Source organism: Danio rerio, chromosome 9, assembly GCF_052040795.2.
Source record: "Danio rerio strain M-AB ecotype USA chromosome 9, GRCz13ab, whole genome shotgun sequence".
NCBI lineage: Eukaryota > Metazoa > Chordata > Actinopteri > Cypriniformes > Danionidae > Danio > Danio rerio.
The window spans coordinates 12,214,180-12,237,050 of record NC_141029.1 but is presented as its reverse complement, the minus strand read 5'-3'; the positions used below and the strand labels follow the sequence as shown (position 1 = coordinate 12,237,050).

The 22,871-nt window shown below is 34.8% G+C and overlaps 1 protein-coding gene across 2 annotated transcripts; it reads left to right on the top strand.

Moving 5' to 3' along the window:
- Positions 1-10,183: 10,183 nt before the first annotated feature.
- zc3h15 (zinc finger CCCH-type containing 15) lies at positions 10,184-21,711 on the top strand. Of its 2 annotated transcripts, none has more exons than XR_015498745.1 (10): positions 10,184-10,367; positions 11,013-11,114; positions 11,206-11,317; positions 15,028-15,183; positions 15,708-15,799; positions 15,909-16,094; positions 16,522-16,668; positions 16,883-16,996; positions 17,160-18,875; positions 19,779-21,711. XR_015498745.1 is itself a non-coding variant. In NM_199888.1 (10 exon segments), coding segments are annotated over 10 exon segments (1,302 nt in total). In that variant the 5' UTR covers positions 10,186-10,292; the 3' UTR covers positions 20,902-21,711.
- Positions 21,712-22,871: the final 1,160 nt, after the last annotated feature.

The following is a 22,871-nucleotide window of genomic DNA, read 5'->3' as shown; positions in this document are numbered from 1 at the left end:
AACTGACCCAGCCAAGGCTCAAACTAGCGACCTTCTTGCTGTGAAGCAATTGTGTTACCCACTGCGCCATCGTGTAAAGTTACTACATTTATTTTGATACAGGCAACAAAACATTTTAACAAATTTATGGTCTTTTCAAAACAAACAAAAATATAAATAAAGTAACTGTACTGTGAATTTACATAGTGGCCATATCTATCAATGTATACACAAAAAAACAACATTAACATTATATTAGACACTGTAAAAAAGGTCATTCCCAGCCACTAGACTTTCTGACAGGGTATTCGAGTTTCACCGAGTGACAAAATGTTGTAGGACTGCTGTACAGGAGTTATTATTAGCGATTATAGATAGCAAAATTTAGCGGGTTTTATTTTAGTGGGGGTTTTTTTAAGCATGATGGTAAAACACGAACGCAATTATGACTGTATTAAAACATATGCTTGTTTGCTGTAAAACATTTTAAGTAATGACAAAATACTAATTTGTGCATTTTCTAACTTCCGTGTGCAGCCATGCTGCTGTTGTAGATGGTATTCTGGGAAATTTTATATCCCTTGGTTTTAAGTGGTCCTGAAAAATCTTTGTTTAAAGGGGTATCTAGCCCTTCTCCTTGGCCCTACTCCTTCAAGCTAAAGAGCATTGAGAAGGGGAAGGGCTAAGGGGTAGAATTGGGATTGGGCTTTAGTATCTGATTAATCAGAAGTCGCCACAGCGGAATGAACCGTCAGCTACTCCAGCATATGTTTTACATAGCGGATGCCCTTCCAGCCATAACCCAGTACTGGGAAACACCCATACACTCTCACATTCACACACTCACACTCAGAGATTATTGACTGATATCAAAATGTTTATATGATTTATTCATAAAGTAATATTTAGTGTCTTGTAGTAGATATGTTATATGAGAAACTTGTTTTGTTTACCAAAACAGTGGTTTTAATTGGATTATCATTGTAAAAACATTAATAAAAGTTTAAAAAGGTGTTTTTTTCTTCAATATATGAAATTTTTAGTTATGATACACCTCAAATCATTTCACATAAATCTGCTGATTTTTTACAAAATTTACACAAAAATAGCAAACAAATGTCCACAGATTCTGTCTGGCCCTACCCATGTCTAAATCCACCACTGCCGTCCCTGCATTTATAGTTTTATCATTTTAAGTAGGCTAACCTACATTTTAAATGTGGCCATGTTGAGCTGAAAGCTGAAAGGTGAGTTTTGAAAAAAGAACTAGTCAAAAATAAAGATATTATTATAAAGAGTTTAACCCTTGCAGTGTCTCCCCAATGGATTCAGCAGTTAACTCCAAACTATTTTAAGGCTGACAGTAATTTTATATTAGTGGCTGAAAAAAAATTGTTAACTGAAACTGAATATTGAGCAGGGGCGGAGCTTTCTTTTTGTGCATCATTCCCTTTTCGTAGCAAACTAAGAGGGGCATGGCAAGAATATTGTATGAGAAACCATTAAAATGACATCAACAGAGAACCGCATTTCCAAACGTAAAAAAACAAATGGTCTGACTTTGATTAGACTATGTAATCAAAACAAGACCAAAACAAGTAACAACAGTGGATTACCTTGTATATATCAATTGTTCACCTAGAGAATAACAATGTGCACTAGCTAAATTAATGTTGAAATCTTTGATTTTTGAATTTTCAATTATTTTGTTTTTGTGTGGTGATTTTCAACTCAAATTTAAACAAACAATAAATGAGCATTTAACTTCAGTCATGCACTGAATGACATTGTTCTTTTGTGTTTTGCGTCTCTGCACTTTACTTGGCCACATCGCCAGTGTGTGTGCTGATAAATATTGCAGAAGGTTTTGTGGGTTATTGTGCACTGAGCTGAGCCAGGAGGACATTGCAGAAGGCTTTGGATAATTTACTGTGCCATAAAGGCAGCATGAGTGATTTTCTTTAGTATTTATTGCCCCCCACCCAATGAATTGCCAAACCATTTCATTCAGTTTATAGCTTTATGCTAATGTGCGCAAATCAAATTAAGTTAAGTTTGTTTATTTATTTGATTTTAAGTTGGTTCACGTTGTGATTTATTTGACATTTCAGCAAATGCCACATGATGGAAAGCTAATAGCATCTGACACTTGTGCTTTAAGTACAAGGAATTCCTCAAAAGCAAAGAAAGGCTTGAAATAGCTCCACAACGTTTGCATGTCTTGTCAACAAAAACATTGTATTATTGAAGAAAAAAAAAACTCAATCAGACTCTAATTTCCTTATTTATATACTTTCTGGACTTAATGTAAATCAGTGCTACACACATGAACGCCAGTCTTTTAAAACTTTTCATTTAAGGTCTCTAAAATACATCAAATTCATGTTGACCACCTGTTATAAATATATCATATACATTAATATAAATATATAAAAGAAATAAATGAGTTAATAATAAATGTACTATTATTACAGAAAATGTCAAGAAAATATGTTGTTTTTTATACTATATATATATATATATATATATATATATATATATATATATATATATATATATATATATATATATATATATATATATATATATATATTAGTTTAATCAAACTTTGTTATTTATCATATCATATTAATTATAGATATAAAAATTTGGTGCAGCACAATTGATTCAAAAATAAAGCACTATTAAACAGATAGATAGATAGATAGATAGATAGATAGATAGATAGATAGATAGATAGATAGATAGATAGATAGATAGATAGATAGATAGATAGATAGATAGATAGATAGATAGATAGATAGATAGATAGATAGATAGATATGAATATAATTGGATATATAAAATTAACAAAATACCTAGATTGTACATAGAAAAATCTAAAACTGAATTGAAAATAAATGTGTGACTTTACATATGTTAACAGTCTTTCTAAAAATGTAGCTTACTTATAAAAGAGGCTGAGCGCCCCCTAGTGGGTATTTAAATTTTTAGTATGTAAACTCAGTTCAAAATAATAATAATGCTTTTTTATTATTATATTCTTTTTCCACTAGAGAAATTTTACATTTACAGTAACTGTAGAACTCAAACTTTACACATGAGTATCTTGATGATTTACACAATGGCAAGAATTTAAAATAATACTTTTCTTCATTCATTCATTTTCTTTTCAGCTCATTACCTTTATTAATCTGGCATCGTCACAGCGGAATGAACCGCCAACTTATCCAGTATATGTTTTACCCAGCAGATGCTTTTTTAACTTCTGTAATTTGAGGATGTCTTACAGTATGTAAACACCACACACTGCACAGCGCACCACATATTTTATAAAGTTCATGCATTTTACCTGATGTTTAATTCATTTATTTATTTATTTATTTTCCCCCACAGCAAAATGGAGCATCCTGGATAACTGGATAAAAATCTGGAGGATTCCTGAAGCATTATGTAAATATTGCTTTGCTTTTATTAGTAAATAAGATTAAAAAGAGCAATAAGATAGATGTCTTGTTTGAACATTTTGACTAGAAAACATGCAGATACATGGATTAATCTTTAAATAAATTGACACTCAAAAAAAATAGTTAATATATTATGGGAAAAAAATACATAATGATGACATGCAAATTATATGTATACACTTCATACAAATCGTATGTCAAATTGTTTTTACCACAGAAAGAAGAACATTTCTGGTTCCACATTAAAGAAACATATTCAGCAGATTTTAAAAGAATAATTTTCCTTAGAATGAAGAATTAGGAATCAGTGAAAAGTTTAGTTAAAGGTTTGTTAATATGTCTCTTTGTGTTTAAGGGTGTAGTAAGAAAAACACAATCACAATATGGCCATAATGGCATGAGGCTGACTGTGTAAAACTAACATTTAAAAAAAAAAAAAAAAAAAATATATATATATATATATATATATATATATATATATATATATATATATATATATATATATATATATATATATATATATATATATATATTAAAAAATCTATCATAAAAAAGCAGACAGCAGTAGTAAAATCAGAATAAGCATATTTTAAAAATGACAAGGGCGACACGGTGGTGCAGTGTGTAGCGCTGTCGCCTCACACCAAAAAGGTCACTGGTTGGAGCCTTGGCTGGGTCAGTAGGCATTTCTGTGTGGAGTTTGCATGTTCTCCCTGTGTTCGTGTGGGTTTCCCCCGGGTGCTCCGGTTTTCCCCACAGTCCAAAGACATGTGCTATAAGTAAAATGAAATGGGTAAGCTAAACTGTCCACAGTGTTTGTGTGTGAATGAGAGTGTATGAGTGTTTCCCAATGATGAATTGCATCTAGAAGGGCATCCGCTGTGTAAAACCTATGTGTAAAACATCTGCTGGATAAGTTGGCGGTTCATTCCGCTTTGGTGACCAGATAATAATAAAGGGACTAAGCTGAAAAGAAAATGAATGAATGAATGAATGAGTGAATGAAGGAATGAATGAGTGAATGAATGAATGAATGAATGAATGAATGAATGAATGATAATGACAAAGCATAAAAACCTTCCAAGACAACATCAACAAAATCATTTTACACATTAAAGCAGCACTTGATATAAGAAGATTTATTTCCATAGATGATTTTCACTGTGTGTGTGTTGGATTTCTCTCAGAGTGGAGTGTTGCACCAGACCATCATTCGTCTGCTGAATCGGCACAACAGTAATGGAATGCAAAAGGTGCGACAGTCTATACAGCATGAGCAGCTCAGCACAAGACTTCTGCTTTGATTAAACACCGCCGGCCAGCAAACTTCACAAAATATGCAGAGATAAACAGAATCAACAAATCTAAAAGAAATCTGCACAGTGTTTAGGCCACAAATAGATGAAGTTTCAATAGTAGTGCTTTAAAAGTCACATAAGACGACTCTGTACAAACCTGCAGTGTTTCATCAAGCCTGTGTGAGCTGTGAGATCAATTTTTAATGGACAAACATAAAATCATAAAAGTTCTATGAATTAAAAATTATGGTTAAATTCAATTGTTCAAGTGGGTAGCACTGTCGCCTGACAGCTAGAAGGTCACTGTTTCAAGCCTTGGCTGGGTCAGTCAGCATTTCTGTGTGGAGTTTGCATGTTCTCCATGTGGGCGTGTGGGTTTCCTCCAAGTGCTCTGTTTTTCCCCACAAGTCCAAAGACATGCTGTACAGGAGAATTGGGTAGGCTAAAACAGTCTATAGTGTGTTTATGTGAATGAGAATGTATGGGTGTTTCCCAGTGATGGGTTGCAGCTGGAAGGGCATCCGCTGTGTAAAACATATGCTTGATAAGTTGGTGGTTCATTCCACTGTGGTGAACCCTGATTGATAAAGGGTCTGAGCTGAAAATGAATGAATCATTGAAAAACCATGATGCTAAAAAAATTGTGAACAAAATGTTGCTGACTTTAGAATTGAGCAGGGTTGCCAGGTCCAAGTAAATTTTCCAGCCAAATAATAACTCAGACCCAGTCCAAATGGAATGAAAATTAGCCCAATTCATTTTCCCTTGTTTGATGCTGTATTCCCACAAAGAGGAAATATACACATACATATACATTGGAGGTGGCAATTTCACCAGTGAAATGTCCCACTTCTGACCTCGGTGCATTCCAGTCAATCGAGCATCATAGATTGTGCCATCCATGGCTAAAACAAAAAGAATAGAAAATGGCAGGTGCGGATCCAATTGACCCTTCGCTAAGCCTGTCCCTCCTTAGTTACTGTTGTTACATAAAACAACAAAGAAGAAGAATGATTTAGTTCTCCAGCGATCTGCAGTAGCTAGATCGCTGGCGACTGTAACACTGTTAAAAGAAACGTTATATATTTCACTATAATGGTACAAAAAAACAGTGATAACCTTAGTAGACAAAAAAAGAATGGCTAATATACATTCATTTTCTTGTCGGCTTAGTCCCTTTATTTTCGCCACAGCAGAATGAACCACAAACTTATTCAGCAAGTTTTTACATGCGGTACAGCGCAATCACCTGTACCGCATGTCTTTGGACTGTGGGGGAAACCAGAGTACCCGGAGGAAACCCACGCGAACGCAGGGAGAACATGCAAACTCCACACAGAAACGCCAACTGACCCGAGGATCAAACCAGCGACCTTCTTGCTGTGAGGCGAACGTGCTACCCACTGCGCCACTTTGTTGCCACTAATATACATTAAACAAACACACATGCACAATACACTGACAGCACTACAGAGATCGTGTATACATATTTGGTTGCAGGCAGTCGGACCATGTATGAAACTGTGTACATATTAGTGTATGGGTGCAATATGTGTATGTCACAGTCAGAGTATTTCTCAATATTTCTACACTGTGACAAGTAGTCTAACCTATATATTATTACATATATATACAGTTATTTGTAGACATTTTTAGAAGGCATGGAGGCTCAGTGGTTAGAACTGTCGCCTCACAGCAAGAAGGTCAAATGGTTCAAGTCCCTGGCTGGATCAGTTGGCATTACTGTGTGGAGTTTGCATGTTCTCCCCATGTTCGATTGGGTTTCTTCTGGTGCACCTTTTACCCCCACAGACCAAAGACATGTGGCATAGGTGAATTGGATGGACTAAACTGGTAAATAAGGAACAAAGTTGAAGGAAAACGAATGTAGACATTATTTTCGCACAACTTTTAACAACCCCCAGACCGCACTTATTTTACATGGTGATGATCTGAGGTATTTTTGACACTGTTAGAGTACAAAGCGCCCAATTGGTTTGAATCATAGGGAATCTGATATGCAGCTAAAGGAGAAAGAGCAGTTAATTCTAAGAAAAAAAAACTGCCCGTGTTAATGATGGCTACTTACAGCAGGTGTCCATTTGTGATTAGACACTATTCATCACAGCCACAAGGGGAACACATTTGCTGTGATGTTGATAAATCAGATCAGCTTTAATGATATCGCTTCAGGGCCTCCTTCATTTATAGGTGTGCTTATCATCTAGTTAATCTCACTGAAACCTCTCTCCATCCCATAAAGGCTATAGAAGACTTTTAATCATACATGATGCATATGAAAACCGTGCTGTGGTCAGTGATAATGACGTCTGAAATGCCAGGTATAGGCTGTTTAGAGATTAGCCTGTTAATGAAGAGAATGGGTTTCTCATTAAATCTGAAGTGTAAATAATTGTAATTTTGGGGGGAAATATTGTTTACTACTTTGTAGCATGTTTATTGACCACTGTCAGTCTGACTCATGTGGAGCTGAATTGTTTGTTCTTTCATTTTCGGAGATTTTTGCATTTTGTTAATTGACTTAAAAAAAATTATAAATGTAAAACATCTTGTTTCAACTCATCAATACTTCAAAATGATAAATAAATGGAAGAATGAATGATGAATTATATATATATATATATATATATATATATATATATATATATATATATATATATATATATACATACAGAATTTACTTGCTCTTTTTAACATAATTTGGGAAATATTTTAAAAAGAAATAAAATTCAAAGGGGGCTAATAATTCTGACTTCAACTGTATATATTTATTTTTTTACTCTCTCACAATTCCATTTTGTTTTTGTTTTGTTTTTTTTTTTGTTTTTTTTTTCTTCGATTGGTCTCCTCTGGACTGTTCTGACTCTTAGCTCAACCACTGCATTTAATCAAATTATTATTATTTCGAACTTCTAAATCATCATTACCCCACGACGAAATAAAATTAATTTAAAAGAATTAAAAATAATTCACCCAACACAATCAAAATTTGGGTAAAATAGTAAATAAATGAATAAGGTAAATAAATTTTAAAAACTTCAGATTAATAAATACTGTAATAAATTAACAGTTCAATTTTTGTTTTATTAATAAATACATTACAACCCTATTGTAAAGTCTTATTGAAGGTCAATGATTTCCAGCATTTTTTAAACATCTTCTTGTGTTCAGCAGAAGAAAGAAACTTAAACAGGTTTGGAAAAAAAAAGGTAAGTAAATGTTGACAGAAGTTTCAATTTTATGTGAACCATCCCTTTAAATCTTGTTTTGTTTTCCGAAATACCCTAAAATTAAGTGGGTTTTTCCTTAACACAAGCTAAATAATCTGCCAGTGGAGTTAGTAAAATATTTTATTTCAAATAAAAATCAAAGTTATTTTTAATAATATTAAATTATAATTTTAAAATAATAAACGTTTAATACACATGTGGCTAATAATCATAAAATGATAATTTATTCATTCATTCGTTCATTTTCTTTTCGACTTAGTCCTTTTATTAACCTGGGGTCGCCACAGCGGAATGAACCACCAACTTATCCAGCAAATGCTTTACGCAGCAGATGCCCTTCCAGCTGCAACCCATCACTGTGAAACACCCATAAATTCTCATTCACACACATACACTCTGAAAAATGTAGCTTACCCAATTCATCTGTACCGAATGTGGACTTGTGGGGTAAACCTGAGCACCTGGAGGAAACCAGTTGAGAACATGGAAACTCCACACAGAAATGCCAACTGACCCAGCCGAGGCTCAAACCAGCGACCTTCTTGCTGTGAGGTGAGAGCACTACATAGTACGCCACCGCGTCGATCCATTACTGTATCTAATGATTGTACAAATATCAAAATGTATTACAAATATTTTTTTTAACCAGTGTGTATTGTTTATCTAAATATATTAGTTTAAAATGAATAGAATAATTAATAAAAAATAAAAATAACTAAAATACATCTGATTAAAATTGACAAAAACAAAGAAGCATGTTTAGATTAGATTAGATTCAACTTTATAGTCATTATGCAACGAAATGCAGTTTAGGTCTAACCAGGAGTGCAATAGCAGAAATTGCAGAATAGGTAAAAGTTATAAAGGGCAATAATAGAAAAACGATGGTGTTATTTACAGATGGATGTACTATGAATATTATATACAAGTTGTATTAGCTGACAGAGATTAACAATAGATGAATATATGTGCAGGTTGCTATTAATTACCAGAAGTATGAAGAGAGATATGAACATAATTACAAATGTATATGTGCAATGGATATATACAATTCAATATTAATTAGTGCAACAAAGTGAAATGAATATGTACAATTTTAATTTATAAAAGTTACATTTAATTCAAAATTATAAAAATAATAATTATAACACATTATTATTTCGAAACAGTTATTGAAATAAAGTAATAATGTGAGTAGAAAAAAATAATGTAACTAATTAATTTATTTGTAATGTAATTTTAAGAAACCTGTCCTCTTTCCCAGTGATGGGTTGCTGCTGGAACGGTATCCGCTGCTCAAAACATATGCTGGACAAGTTGGCGGTTCATTCCACTGTGGCGACCTCTGATTAATAAAGGGACTAAGCCGAAAAGAAAATGAATAAATGATATAGTCTCTTACATTTTACCACTAATGCCAAAATAGGGGCTGTTTCTCAATATGCGTTCTTCAGCGGTCTTGCGTCCTCGTGTTCTCGTGAAACGTCATCATCAGCTGCCTAAGTTCAGTTCCAATACTCAAGACCGCAAGTACGGAGGACGCGTGAAACTTCCCGGATGTGTTCTTGATATCGAGGACGCACCGATGCAGACTTCAACAGCGAGCTCGCTCTTGAAGTCCCAGAAGTCATTGCGACTGGAGGTGGGAAGCGCAGCATTTTATTTAGATTTATTATTAAAGTTCAGAGATATGAATTATTTACCTCAGGAGTTTCCCTAAATGAAACGGTGAAGGTAAACATTAACATGAACATCTTAATAAAGGAATAAACACATTAATTGTGTTTGTTTGATGAAATTCGTATTAAAATTAGTTTTATTTATATCGTGCAGAGTATATTTATAATGTTTTTATGCAACGTATATATTTTGAAGAGGGGGGAAACAATAAATTGTTGTATGAAGGCTGTAATGTTTAATTAATTTCCATTTAAAACGCGTGAAGGTCACATGACCATCAGGAAGAACGCAGCATCCCATTTCTCAAAGGACGCGTTCTCTGCCCTCGCGGTCTCCTGAGTTCGTTCTTCCGAGGACACCTGGCAAGACCGCACTCTACAAGAACGCAAGTCCATTCTCTGCGTTCTTGGAATTGAGAAACAGCCAGGGACCGCATTTTCAACAGCGCGCTCTAGATGCCGCTGTCGTGCCACGTGCACTCATCACGCGCGCGCTCGCCTCCCAGAATGCATCGGGGCTGCTAGTGCGGTTAGCCTACGCTTACCTGTGAGCATACGGTTCTAACAGACATACGGCTTCTGGGTTTCTACGCTTTATATCAGCCCGTCTTCAGCGATATGCCTCCGAAAAAGCCTGCTCCAGCTGCAGCCAATAAGAAAACCCAAGAGAAGAAGAAAGAGAAGATCATCGAGGTGAGCTTTGCGGCGTTTTAGCATTCAAGCAGCATGTTGAACTCTGGGCCTCACACACCAGCGCATTTCTCCAGCTCTTCATCACATTTACACTAAAATGTTTCAAAGAATAACCGGATAAGCAGTTAGATATTTGCTAAACACCGCTAGTTTTATTTGTCAATCTGTTATCCATAACTTGGATGTCATTAAAGTGGGAAGAACTATGGGAAACTCTGAGCTAAACTACTGCTAGCTAACGTTAGACACACTCTGATTGTGTTTCAAAACCTACTGTAGTGAGCTGTTCGTATAGAGTAGATGGCATTTTTAGCCATCATAGGGGTCGTTAGACTTTTAGTTCAAAATGAAATTATTTAGCTAATGTTCTCTATAGCATTTGAGCCTTTTAGTGTTATTTTTTATAAGTATTATGTTATAATTTACTTATACAGGAAGATCTGTCACTTTGCTGTGTGCATATAACTATGTTTATTATGATAATATTGTTTGTGACTATATATGGCAGTTATTTGTGCTCTTGTTTTACAAGCATCACATGCTGATGCATTCACTGTTATCATTAGATTATGTAACCTATTTGTGTCAATACGGGCCCTTCTTGAAGTCATGTCACTGTCACTAAATACAATTTGTTTCTGACAGGATAAAACTTTTGGTTTGAAAAACAAGAAGGGAGCTAAACAACAGAAGTTCATCAAAGCTGTGACTCAGCAAGTCAAATTTGGACAGCAGAATGCACGTCAGGTAATGATTTTTGTTTGTGATGGACTTTTTTTAGTTTTAGATTTTAGGGCAGTGTCCTAAAATTTATTATGTGTTTTTTTTTCTTTGCTAGATTGCTGCTGCTGAGTCTGAAAAGACCAAAAAGAAGGATGACAAGAAGAAGGAGCTGTCTGAGTTGAATGAGCTGTTTAAGCCAGTGGTGGCAGCTCAGAAAGTCAGCAAAGGTAACTGGTCCTTTGAGTGAGTGACAAAATGTTTCAGTGAAAATTGCAGCCTAAAGCAGCACTCAAACTTAAGTTTAAGCATGTGAAATTTGGTATAAAACCGTATGATTTGACACATCGTATTAAAATCTGGGTTGATCAATGAGATCTGCACTGTTTTTCACATGCCTGGAGGTGCTGAAGGCACAGCAAACATGACTTGGTGCCTCTTGAGCATAAAACGATCTAGATGAGCAAATTTTTCTAATGACGAAGTAAATGCACAGAGGCAAGATGAATGTGGAGCTGCTTTTACATTGGTGTCTGTAACCAAAGAATGTGTGATAAGTGGCAGCATGTCACAAGTTATGTTTCCATCCACCTATTTTTATGTGCATTTTGGATGTGTGGAAACAATGTTTTAAAAATGCACATGAAAAAATATTTGCGCATAACTGAGTAGGATAAACTTTTTATTCAATAAGAAAAGATGCACATAAACTTTAATGAAAAAACTTTTACTTAACAAATTTTAGCATGCGCATTAAAAAAAGTCATGTGATTTTGTTAAATGAGATCATGTGATGATAAAAATGTCTGTGAATGGACACACCAGCAGACTGAGCACATTGTAAAACATCTGAAATGTTGTTTTGGTCATTCTAAAACACCTTAACCATCTCGGTATTAGTTTTGTTATAATATTAATGACCTCCAGAATTAAAAGCGTCTGTGCTCCACATCTCACACCTTCAAAAGCCACCGCGCATTCACTGCGTCTCAGGATTGCCTTCTAAGGTGCAAGTCATTTATTAAATGAAGAAAATATTCACGCAGCTTCTCCTACTGCAGCAAATTCTGTTTTTTCTGTTGATATTTGGCGCCAGTTAATAAGGAAGTGACGATTTTGTTCTCTTTGACTGGAAACACTGCTTAATTCGCATGTCTTTTATTTGGTAATCCAGTCTTGCACATAAAATAAATTTGCCTTTTTGGTTGGATACATAGCTACTATCTCTTGTCAGAAATGTAAAGTTGCGCACTACATTGTTTACCAGGGCATTTCTGTTTTTCATTACCCACCATCTAATGTCAGGGATTGATTTTAAATGTTCACTCTGCTCATCGCTAATAAAAATTGTAGGGATGCACCGATATGAATTTTTTGGCTGATACCGATAACCGATAATTCTTCAGACTTGGAGGCCGATAGCCGATATATATGGGCCGATAATTATAAATAATTCAAAATGTTATATTTTTACATAGCAAACTTCATAAAAGCTGTAACTCAGCTCTTTTGAACTGAATAGCCTATACTCAAAGCAAAAAAGCTATGATTTCAAAATTGCAAGGTGATTATAAAGACCTATTAACACCATTTTAACAAAAATCAGCATGCAAAAAATACATTTTCATTTTCTTCATAGCAAATTGACTGTTCCATAAAATTAAAAAGGATAAATAACAAAATGGGATTTAATCAACAAGCAAGTAAAATATATTTTAAACAAAATGAAAATGAAAGAGCTAAGGACTAAAACCAGCTCAAATGTTCTTGAATAAAATGGGTTACAGTAATGTACATGTGTACAAATATGTCATGTTCGAAAAAGCCTTTTTTAGAGGTGTTTTGACAGCTCTGAGCCACTGTACGAGTAAAAAGCTAGAAGCAGAATGTATTATTTTAGAAAATGCGGCATTAATTCATCGTATTTGGCGTTTTAGATTCTTTTGAACACATGTAGCATCAACGCTTCTGTGTTCATTCTTGCTGTCAATCGCGGGAAAAATGATCGATGAAAGGTTTATGATAAACCGCTGTGAGGGTGCAGATTTGCCCTTGGATATTGATACAAACCTGATTACTGAGCTCAGATGACTGTATGACAAACACAGAGCAGAATATAAAGACAGAATGTTTGGCCCGTATGCAGGATTCAGTGACCGGTGCACCTAGGCTTTCCCCTGTTGTCGATCTGTGAAGGCTCAAGGCTGTGACATCTGTGTGTGTGTGTGTGTGTGTGTGTGTGTGTGTGTGTGTGTGCGTGCGCGCGCGGTGAAAGCTCTGTGCTCGTTATAACCAATATGAATATTACATCTTACATCAACAACACATGAGAAGTAACGCGCTGATAATAACAAATAATTATATTACAAACTTTTTTAATTATTAAAAACCTTTCGTAAAGTTTTTGTTTAGCACGTCGTGTGTGTGTGTGTGTGTGTGTGTGTGTGTGTGTGTGTGTGTGTGTGTGTGTGTGTGTGTGTGTGTGTGTGTGTGTGTGTGTGTGTGTGTGTGTGTGTGTGTGTGTGTGTGAAGCGAAGAGGGAGAAACAGAAAAGAGGAGCGCTTTTTTCACAATGAGACCAAGTTACACGGGTCCTCGATTCATTCACCGGCTGCAACTAAAAGAGTTCACCCCGAAACTAATATCATTCTGCCCTGGAGTAATAAGTAAATCTCCCTGCTATCTCTAACACAACAAAGAGACAGAGCAGGAAAGACTTTCATATGTAATATTTTTTCCTGAGGCGATTTGGAGCAAAATACACAATGGCACTCAATCAAACATATCTACAATTATGAGGATAATAGTTACTTACTGAGTTATTAACGCACACCAATACCACGTGAAGTAATTTATCGGCTTAAAGATATCGGCCTAATTTAGACATCGGATCCATAACGATAATCTTAAAAATAGCATTTATCAGCCGATAACAATATGGCCTCCGATATATCGTGCATCCCTAGAAAGTTGATTAGGTTAGCTTAATTTTTAATCTGGGGTACACAAAATGTTTTGATATTCTCCTTTGTTATTAGAATACTTGGTGTTTTCCGTGATGATAATTTCAACCAACTTAACTAAGCACATGTAGTATTAAACTTAATCATCAAGTACAAGCTAATGCAGCTATTGGAATCTTATTGGCTTGAGATATTCGGTCTCATTTACTTCCACTGATTTTTTTTAATTTTATTTTTATTTTATTTATTTATTTATTTGATGTTAAAAACGACTTATGAATTATACTGAATTGTTTTCTTTTATGTAGAGTCATTAACATTTAGTTGTAGAGAAAGTTCGACTGTTTTCTGCTGTTTATTATGTTTTGTAATTTCTGGCAACTGAATCAGAAGTTCTGAAATGATCACAAAAATGAGCACACTTCTGCATTGCAGAATAAGGTCAAGAGAGCATAGATACTATTCTTATGTTGTTTAGTAAATGAAGCGAGCTAGCATATTTACACATTTAGTTATGTATTTTCTAAATTGTCATTTAAAAAAAAGAATGTATGAATTCTGTTATTGTACTGTTGTGCTGAACTCTGAATTTTGATTAAATTCAATTATAACTTTTGTTTTTAAAACCATATGAGTTCTAAAGGGCTCTGAAAGCTTTGGATATTAATTCACAAAAATGCAATGTCAAATAAGTCTTACAAATAGTTTTAGTAAGCTTAGTTTCGAGGAAAAATGTCCTGAAGGACAACGGACAATTTTGAGGAAGTAAAATATTTTATAAGACTCTGCAGTGCAACTGTATATCAGTTACTTCTGTCCTAGTTTTGTTTGTGGCTTCCTGATAACTAGATTGTCCTGCTTTGGATTGAATATTGCCCATCTGTATTTTTCTCCATTTATTTTATTTTAAGCTGCTTTTTTTCTGTCTTATTGATGGTTGTTATTTTAATTTCTCTTTTGTTCTTGTGTTATTTCAGGCGTGGATCCCAAATCAGTGCTTTGTGCTTTCTTTAAGCAAGGCCAGTGCACCAAAGGTGATAAGTGTAAATTTTCTCATGACCTGTCTTTGGAGAGAAAATGCGAAAAAAGAAGCTTGTATGTGGACGGTAGAGATGATGAGCTGCTGGAGAAGGGTGAGTCCAGAATAGTTTTCATATGGGATTACACATTTTTAGTATTTAGTATCTTAATTCTGAATTAAAAAGCTTTCCATTAAATTTAGACATTTGTATTTTTGGTTTATTGTTGTAATTATAATACCATTTTATATATATATATATATATATATATATATATATATATATATATATATATATATATATATATATCAAATAACAGAATTTTTTTATTTTTGAGTGAAATATCTATTAATTATATTACATAAAAAAAAATAGATATTTCACTCAAAAGTGAAAAATTCTGTTATTTGCTCACCCTTCACTTGTTATTTAGGTTTTTATTTTATGTTGAACACAAAAGAAGATATTTTTAAAAATGTTGACAACTGGTAACCTGACTTACTAACAATATAACCTGAAAATAATGTTTTTCCTACTATGCAATTCGATTAATTCAAAAAATACTTTGTTTAACAGAAAGTGTTCTCATGAAATACATGCTTCTATGTAATTAATTCTGTTGCCATTTCTGTTTGAAGACACCATGGAAAACTGGGATGAAAAGAAACTTGAGGAGGTAGTGAACAAGAAACACGGGGAAGCTGAAAAAAAGAAGGCAAAGACACAAATTGTAGGTTCTGACATGAGTTTACAGAATTTATCATGATTAAAGTTGCAAGTTTTTACACCATTCCAGTTGATTTCAATAATTGATATTAACAAACGATCTTTTATTCAAGGTTTGCAAGTATTTCCTAGATGCTATTGAAAACAACAAATATGGCTGGTTTTGGGTTTGTCCTGGGGGAGGAGACAACTGTATGTACCGGCACGCTCTTCCTGTGGGCTTCGTTCTGAAGAAGGACAAGAAGAACGAGGAGAAGAACGAAGAGGAGATCTCGCTGGAGGATTTGATCGAGACTGAGGTGAGCAGGAAAAGACATCATAAAGAGATAGTTCACTTAATAGTTAGCTAATAGATAGTTCACTTAATAGATAGTTAACATAAATGTACTCCCTCTTTACACTCCCTCAAGTGGTTCCAAACATTTATGAGATTCTTCTGTTGAACACAAAAGAAGATATTTTGAAGAAAGCTAAAAAATTGTAACCATTGACATCCATATAAGGAAAAACAAATACTATGGAAGTTGGTTACAGGTTTTTAGCTTTCTTCAAACTATGTTCTTTTACGTTCAACAGAAGAAAGAAAGACCAACAAATATTTGGAACAAGTGAAAGGTGAGTAAATGATGAGAAACATGGGTATGGGTAAAATATGCCTAAATTGTAGGATCTGTTAATGATTTTTTTTAAAAGTCTTTTAATACTTTATAACTGTTCTCATTTTAGAGATCTCTTCTGGGAGCAAACGTCACTCGAATTACTCTTGAAACATTCTTGGCCTGGAAGAAAAGGAAAAGGCAAGAGAAACTGGCTAAAGCAGAACAGGACATGGAGAGAAAGAAAGCAGACTTTAAAGCTGGCCGAGCACTTGGGGTGAGTAAAAATGTCACTGATATTCAATCTTCATTCATTGCTTGCCTGTTAAAATGCTGAAATCAGCATTAAAATTCACTTTTTTAAATAAAAAGACTATTTTGACTGATGCTGTGAGATTTTGCTTTTGTATTTTTTATATTCTCAATTTTTTCTGCTAGTGTTGTCTGTTGTGCTTATTAATACTAATCCCATGTTTTCCTGTTTCCTGCAGGTCAGCGGAAGGGAAGTGTTTGAGTTCAGACCTGAGCTTGTTGATGACGACGACGAGGAGGCTGATGATACTAAATACGCCGAAGAGGACTATAATTATGAAATGTCTAACCAGGTGAGAAAAAAAAAGTTTGCAGGAATCATTTTTGCCACATGGGTTTAAGATGCTGATTTTTTTTTACCTTGGGTATTTTTTATAAATCAATCACATTTTTCTTTATTTGTCATGCTTTGATTTATTGAGTCTTTCAGCATTAATGAGATGATTATGTGTGCAGGTGGAGGACACAGAGGAGGTGCAGGACATTGACATCGCTAGATTTATTCCTAAAGAGGTGGATAATGCGGGTATAACAGTGGCATCAGCGGACCGGTTTACAGCCAAAGCTCCACCCACAAACGACATAGATGGTGATGAGATGCTTCAGAATATCTTTATATGACGTGTTTTGTTTCTAATGCAAAAAGTGAAGTCATGGTACAATTTAGCATTTCAGTAAGAAAAGTGCTGATGTGTAGAAAGTAGGGCTGGGAGATTAATCGCAGGCTGTTTTCATGTGCGATTTTCCAAATAGCAAAGTTTCTGAACACTATTAGAGCTGTACGATATTGGAAATAGCTGACATAGTGATATTTTGTTTCTATGCGATATTAAAAATATTAGCTGAATATTTTACTTTATTTTATTAAAATCGAAATTAACCTGGTTACTTTAACGTTCATAATTTTTAACCATACAGCAAACAACACCTGCAGTCACAGAACCAAAACATAACCTGGATCACATCGGAACACAGCTCCCCTCTTACCCACACACTACACTTAATGTTTTGTCGATTACACTACCTATTAGAATATGTTTTCATTTCGAAATGGGGTATTATTATCTTAAATTCTTTTGAACAAAACTAGGTGCTGCTTGTCAATCAGACAACGCTTCTATGTTTGTTCCTGCTGTCAATTGCAGAAAAAAAAATAGATAAAAGGTTTATGATAAACCGCTGTAACTGCAGGCGATGCATGATGAGTGCGAACACAGAGAAGAGTCAGATTTGTCCAAGTAGTCAGATTTTGATACAACTTTCCTTCACCTCTTGCGGGTGGACCCCCGTGGTTTGCGCTATGCACTGGTCACTACTAACTGAATGGAGTAGGAGCACACAGTCATGTTTTGCTAAATAAGTTGCCTATAAAACTTAGGTTTCAAAACCGCCCAAATTTTGTCAACCCGCCTATGCTATTTTTACCTGCCCAACCCGGCAATATTGTGATGATAATGTAATTTTGTAAGACAATTTTATAATCTTACGTTGGGATCATTTTGTAGGGAATGTGTTTATTAAAATGTGTAATTTAACAAATTACGGGCATAAACTAATACTAATATAATAGAACTAAGATATAAATGAAATAGACTTATAATAATAATAATAATAGTGCTTTAGGGTTTTTTTGGATATTCTAACTTTTGTTTTGGTAAAAGTAGTTAAAATAGCAATGCAATCAATTGTAAAATTACACCGTAAATCAGGGATGACACACTCGGTTTCTGGAGAACTGCTGCCTAGTTTAGTTCCAAAGCTGGATATATCGCTTCCTGTGGCTATGTAAAGCCAATCAAAGTTCAAAACATGACCTCTACAGAAATTTAGATTTTTGGACCAATCGCTTTTTTAAATGTCTAATCATCTTGTTTAATTTTGCCCTTTTTTGCATAGTCACACAACAAATTGTGCATGCTCAGACTCTAGTGTGACCGCAGGCCCGGATTGGCTAACCGGGAGAATTTCTGGTAGGCCGGTCCATTTTTTTTGGCTGCGAGGGCCAGTGTCCCTAGCTGCTTGCACTCTCAGCAGTCACATTTTTTTCATTTATTTGTCCATAGCCGCATGCTTTTTGTTCATTTTTTTTGCCACAGCTCCGCTCTTTTTTTTTTTTTTTTTTTTTTTTTTTTTTTTTTTTCCGCTGCCCTGTAAGCAAAATGCAGCCTGCAGGTTAATCATAGATATATACACTAGATATCGCATAAGGACCCTGAGCATGCGTCAATAGCGCCGCCACATTGGTACAGTGCTCCCAGAACAAATGTCATTCAACCGCACTAGTCAAGACAGTGTTATTACGTGAAGATGTGGGATTTTAGCGCTGTCTACGGGTTTAGTAACGAGCAAACAAAGAAAACAAAGCACAAAGGCACAACATTTTATAGGTAATATTAAGTTTTTTTCTGTTTTTGTATGTTCTGAACTTTTGTGCTAATCAGGTAACGTTATTGATGATAACAGTCACTTACTGCATTCACCATACGGCAAAGCAGCTTCAACTCGCACTAAACACTTGGCTTATGCTAGTTTTGTTAAATAAAATCAGCAAACAATGCAAAAGAAATATGGAAACGAGATGCTGCGCTGCCAGAAACTTATATTATTGTCGGCTAACGTTAGTGAAAGAGTCGTTCGAGGGATTCATTCACAAACGAATCGCTCCCTCCGTCAGTATGAGAAGTGAAAGCAGGAGAGGAGGTGTGTTTTAGGACATGATTAGATCAAATTTAACAGGGAGAGTGGATGGTACATTTCTGTACACACAAACATAAGCTGTTTGTCAGGAATGTCCGTGCGGTCACTGATCCATCAATGTAGAAAAGTGATGTAAAATTATAATTTTCCTAATTAAAAAAAAAATTACACACTAACATCCAGGAAAACTCACGATCATAGATATATGTGTATATGTGTATATCTCTGGCTTTGGATGGCCACAGTCCTCCACCGTACCTTGATCCCCCATTCATTTCAAATGAGCGCTACCCTGTAGCAAGATGGCGGTGCTATTGACACAGTCCTTCCAATAGACAACAATAGGCCAGGCGACATCTAGTGTACATATCTATGCAGGTTAATGATGATGATGTAACTATCATTCGACCCCAAACAGCGGCACCTTGGTGAATATAAGAATTCGAATAATTAATATTAATGAATATTAGACCTGCTCAATGAAAATCAGATGATTCACTACGTTAATAAATCTGACAGAATCTTCTGACAGAGTCTTTTTTTTTTTTTTTGTCATTTTTAGTGTTAAGACATAATACCGTTTGGGTTACTTATGTAGGTGTACATATTTTATTTTAATATAGTCAGTCGTGAACTGAGGCTTGAAACTCCGGTGCTGAAAAGCAGTCCCACTCCGGCCCTGCGCAGCATAACCTGTAGGTTTCAATCAAACCTGAAAGACTTAATTAGATTGATCAGGTGTTTAATCAGGGTTGGAGTAAAACTGTGCAGAGCTGCGGCCTTCCAGGAACTGAGTTGGAACTGAGTTTGCTGTATAGGCTTTGTTGTAATAAATACAATTAATCTTTGTTCTAATTGCATAATTTAATAATTTCTTGTGCCCAAATGTAAATTAGCTTGAAATTTTACTGTCACATGCATTAACAATGAATGTGTTAACCATATTAGGGTTAAACTTGGCTTGTGGTCTGAACTGTTTCCTAGTTAATTATAAAAAACAACACAACATTCCAGATACTGCTGCATTCTCTCATTGCAGTACCGACAAAGAAATTTTATTATTGATTCATATTTGATGAATTCTTTAGTTCTTATGCATAATAAATCTTAAACCGTAAATACAAGCATATGTTAAATGTGATTAATTATTTGACAGCATTAGAAAATGTGCTTTAACTAAATGGACCTCTTGCTTTTATCTAAACACAGTCAGGTCTCAGCTATTGTTCGTAAATGTCTTTGATTCTTCTCCATCTCCACATGTTCCTGCTCATGTGGCTCAGCTCATCTCAGTTTTTTTGTTTTTTTCACTTCAGACAATAAGTTAAGCGAGGCCTCTGGTGGAACCATGGAGAACGGAGAGCACAGCGAGGACCAGACGCTGGAAGACGGCGAAACCAATGAAGAGTCAGAGGCAGTGCCAGTAGACGAAAACCTGTTCACCGGCGAGGACCTGGACGAACTGGAGGAGGAACTCAACACACTGGACCTGGACGAGTGAACACTGGGACTGATGCATTATACATGAACTACACATGGCTTGAAGTGAATGACTATTTTCACAAATAACCAGAACCGCCATGTCAGAAACTGCTCTGCCTGCAATATGCACTCTCATCACTCGAGATGTCCCGGGATGCTACAGGAGAGACTGAAGTACATCATGTTGCTCTCTCTCTCAGATTTAATTTGGTTTTGGCTCTTTTGTTATCATTGTTATTACAGTCTACCCCAAAAAAGCACAGTCAAGTGAGGGTCTGGTTCTACAGCAGGAACATAATCCAAATATTTATGAGGCTATTGATTTGATATTTCAGCATTCTCTTTTTGAAAGATTTGATTTAGTGATCATCTTTGTAAGGTCATGCGTATGAAATGATTCAGATGTCCTCCTTGAGCACTATTGCCAACTGGTTTCTCATCTTTCCTGCTAATGAAGTGTTGCTTTGATGAAAACCAAGGGTCAGGTGATCATTTCAGACTTTAAACATGTAACCAACTGCATGCCTGTATCAGGATCAGAATGTAAATGGTGAAACAGTGATGCTGATGTTAAGTTGTTCAATAATCGGTTGATCGGATTGAGGTGTTGAATGTGAAATCTCCTGGATGTGGCCTTACGGAAGAAGATGCGGATGTCATTACTAATCAGAATTGCTGTCAAAAGGGTTTTTTTTGGAAGCGAGGGGTATGTGAGATGAGCTAGTAATATGTCTGTCATTTTGAATTCATTTGTTTTAAAATGCCCCCACCACAATACACCACAAGAAATTGTAAATAAAAGGATATCAGATTACTGATTTTGAGTAAATTTGCCTGATTGTCCAATGTGTTTGAGACCAACTGGTCAAGACATTTGAAATATTCGTGGGTGAACCTGAATCTAAATAAAACCTGATTATTGTATTATCAATATCTGGTAATGTAATTAAAGAGCGCATCTGTCATGGGCTACATTACTGGCGGAACACAGTGACATGCTTGTTGGAATACATGTGAATTCTTTTCAATTTATTAGAATTTATAAGGCCTTTTTTAAAATCATCAGTAGAATTCTAGTGTTTTATTGGTCAATACTGTTTATCCAGATTTTTAAAATAAAATGTAAATGTTTCATTAATGCTAGGGATGGAAAATCATAGAATGTTCAACATTTTTGACCCATGCGTAAACGAGTTTACCTTTTAAAAATGAATATTTGTATCCATTTCTCAGTGAATATAGACAATGTTTGGTGCGTTAAAACCGTTTTAATACCATTATATCCATTAAAATAACAGTGGTCACTTTCTTTGAACAGAAAGATACATTTACATTTAAACAGATACATATACATTTAAAGTTTATTGGGAAAATTACAAACTACAAAATTTCGTCTAAATGTTCTATTTTTTTAATACTGTACATGTTAATTCTTGTCAATTCATGACTAGAAGAATTTACGAAAAGAATTCAGATTTAATTATCCGTACAATTCAAACGTTTTATTGATGTGTTTTGCCATAAGATTTAGTGTTGTTGCTCAAAAAATACAGATAAATGTTGACTCAGATCATTAAAAAAATCTAATGAATGTAAACAAGTTATTAATTCTAGGGCTAATCCATTAATCTTTTAAACCTTTATGCATAAATGAGTACACCTTTTAAAAGGAAAATGAAAATTTGTATCAATTTCTCAGCTAATGAAGCCAATGATAAGGTAACGGATTACAAGTAACATGATTTACGTAATGTTACTTTTCTTAGTAATGAGTAAACTAACCTATTACTTTAAAAAATATTATATAATAGTAATGTTTGAGATATTTAAAAAAAAATGTGACGAGTTACTTTATAGATTAATATGCTTTTAAAACAAAAATTGCTTAATTAAAGTTAGAATAATCATGCTGAATAACAATCGTGTTAGATTGAATAACGTGATAGATTGAGCTCCCCGCATGAACAGGCAAACCAAGCTGGCGTCTTA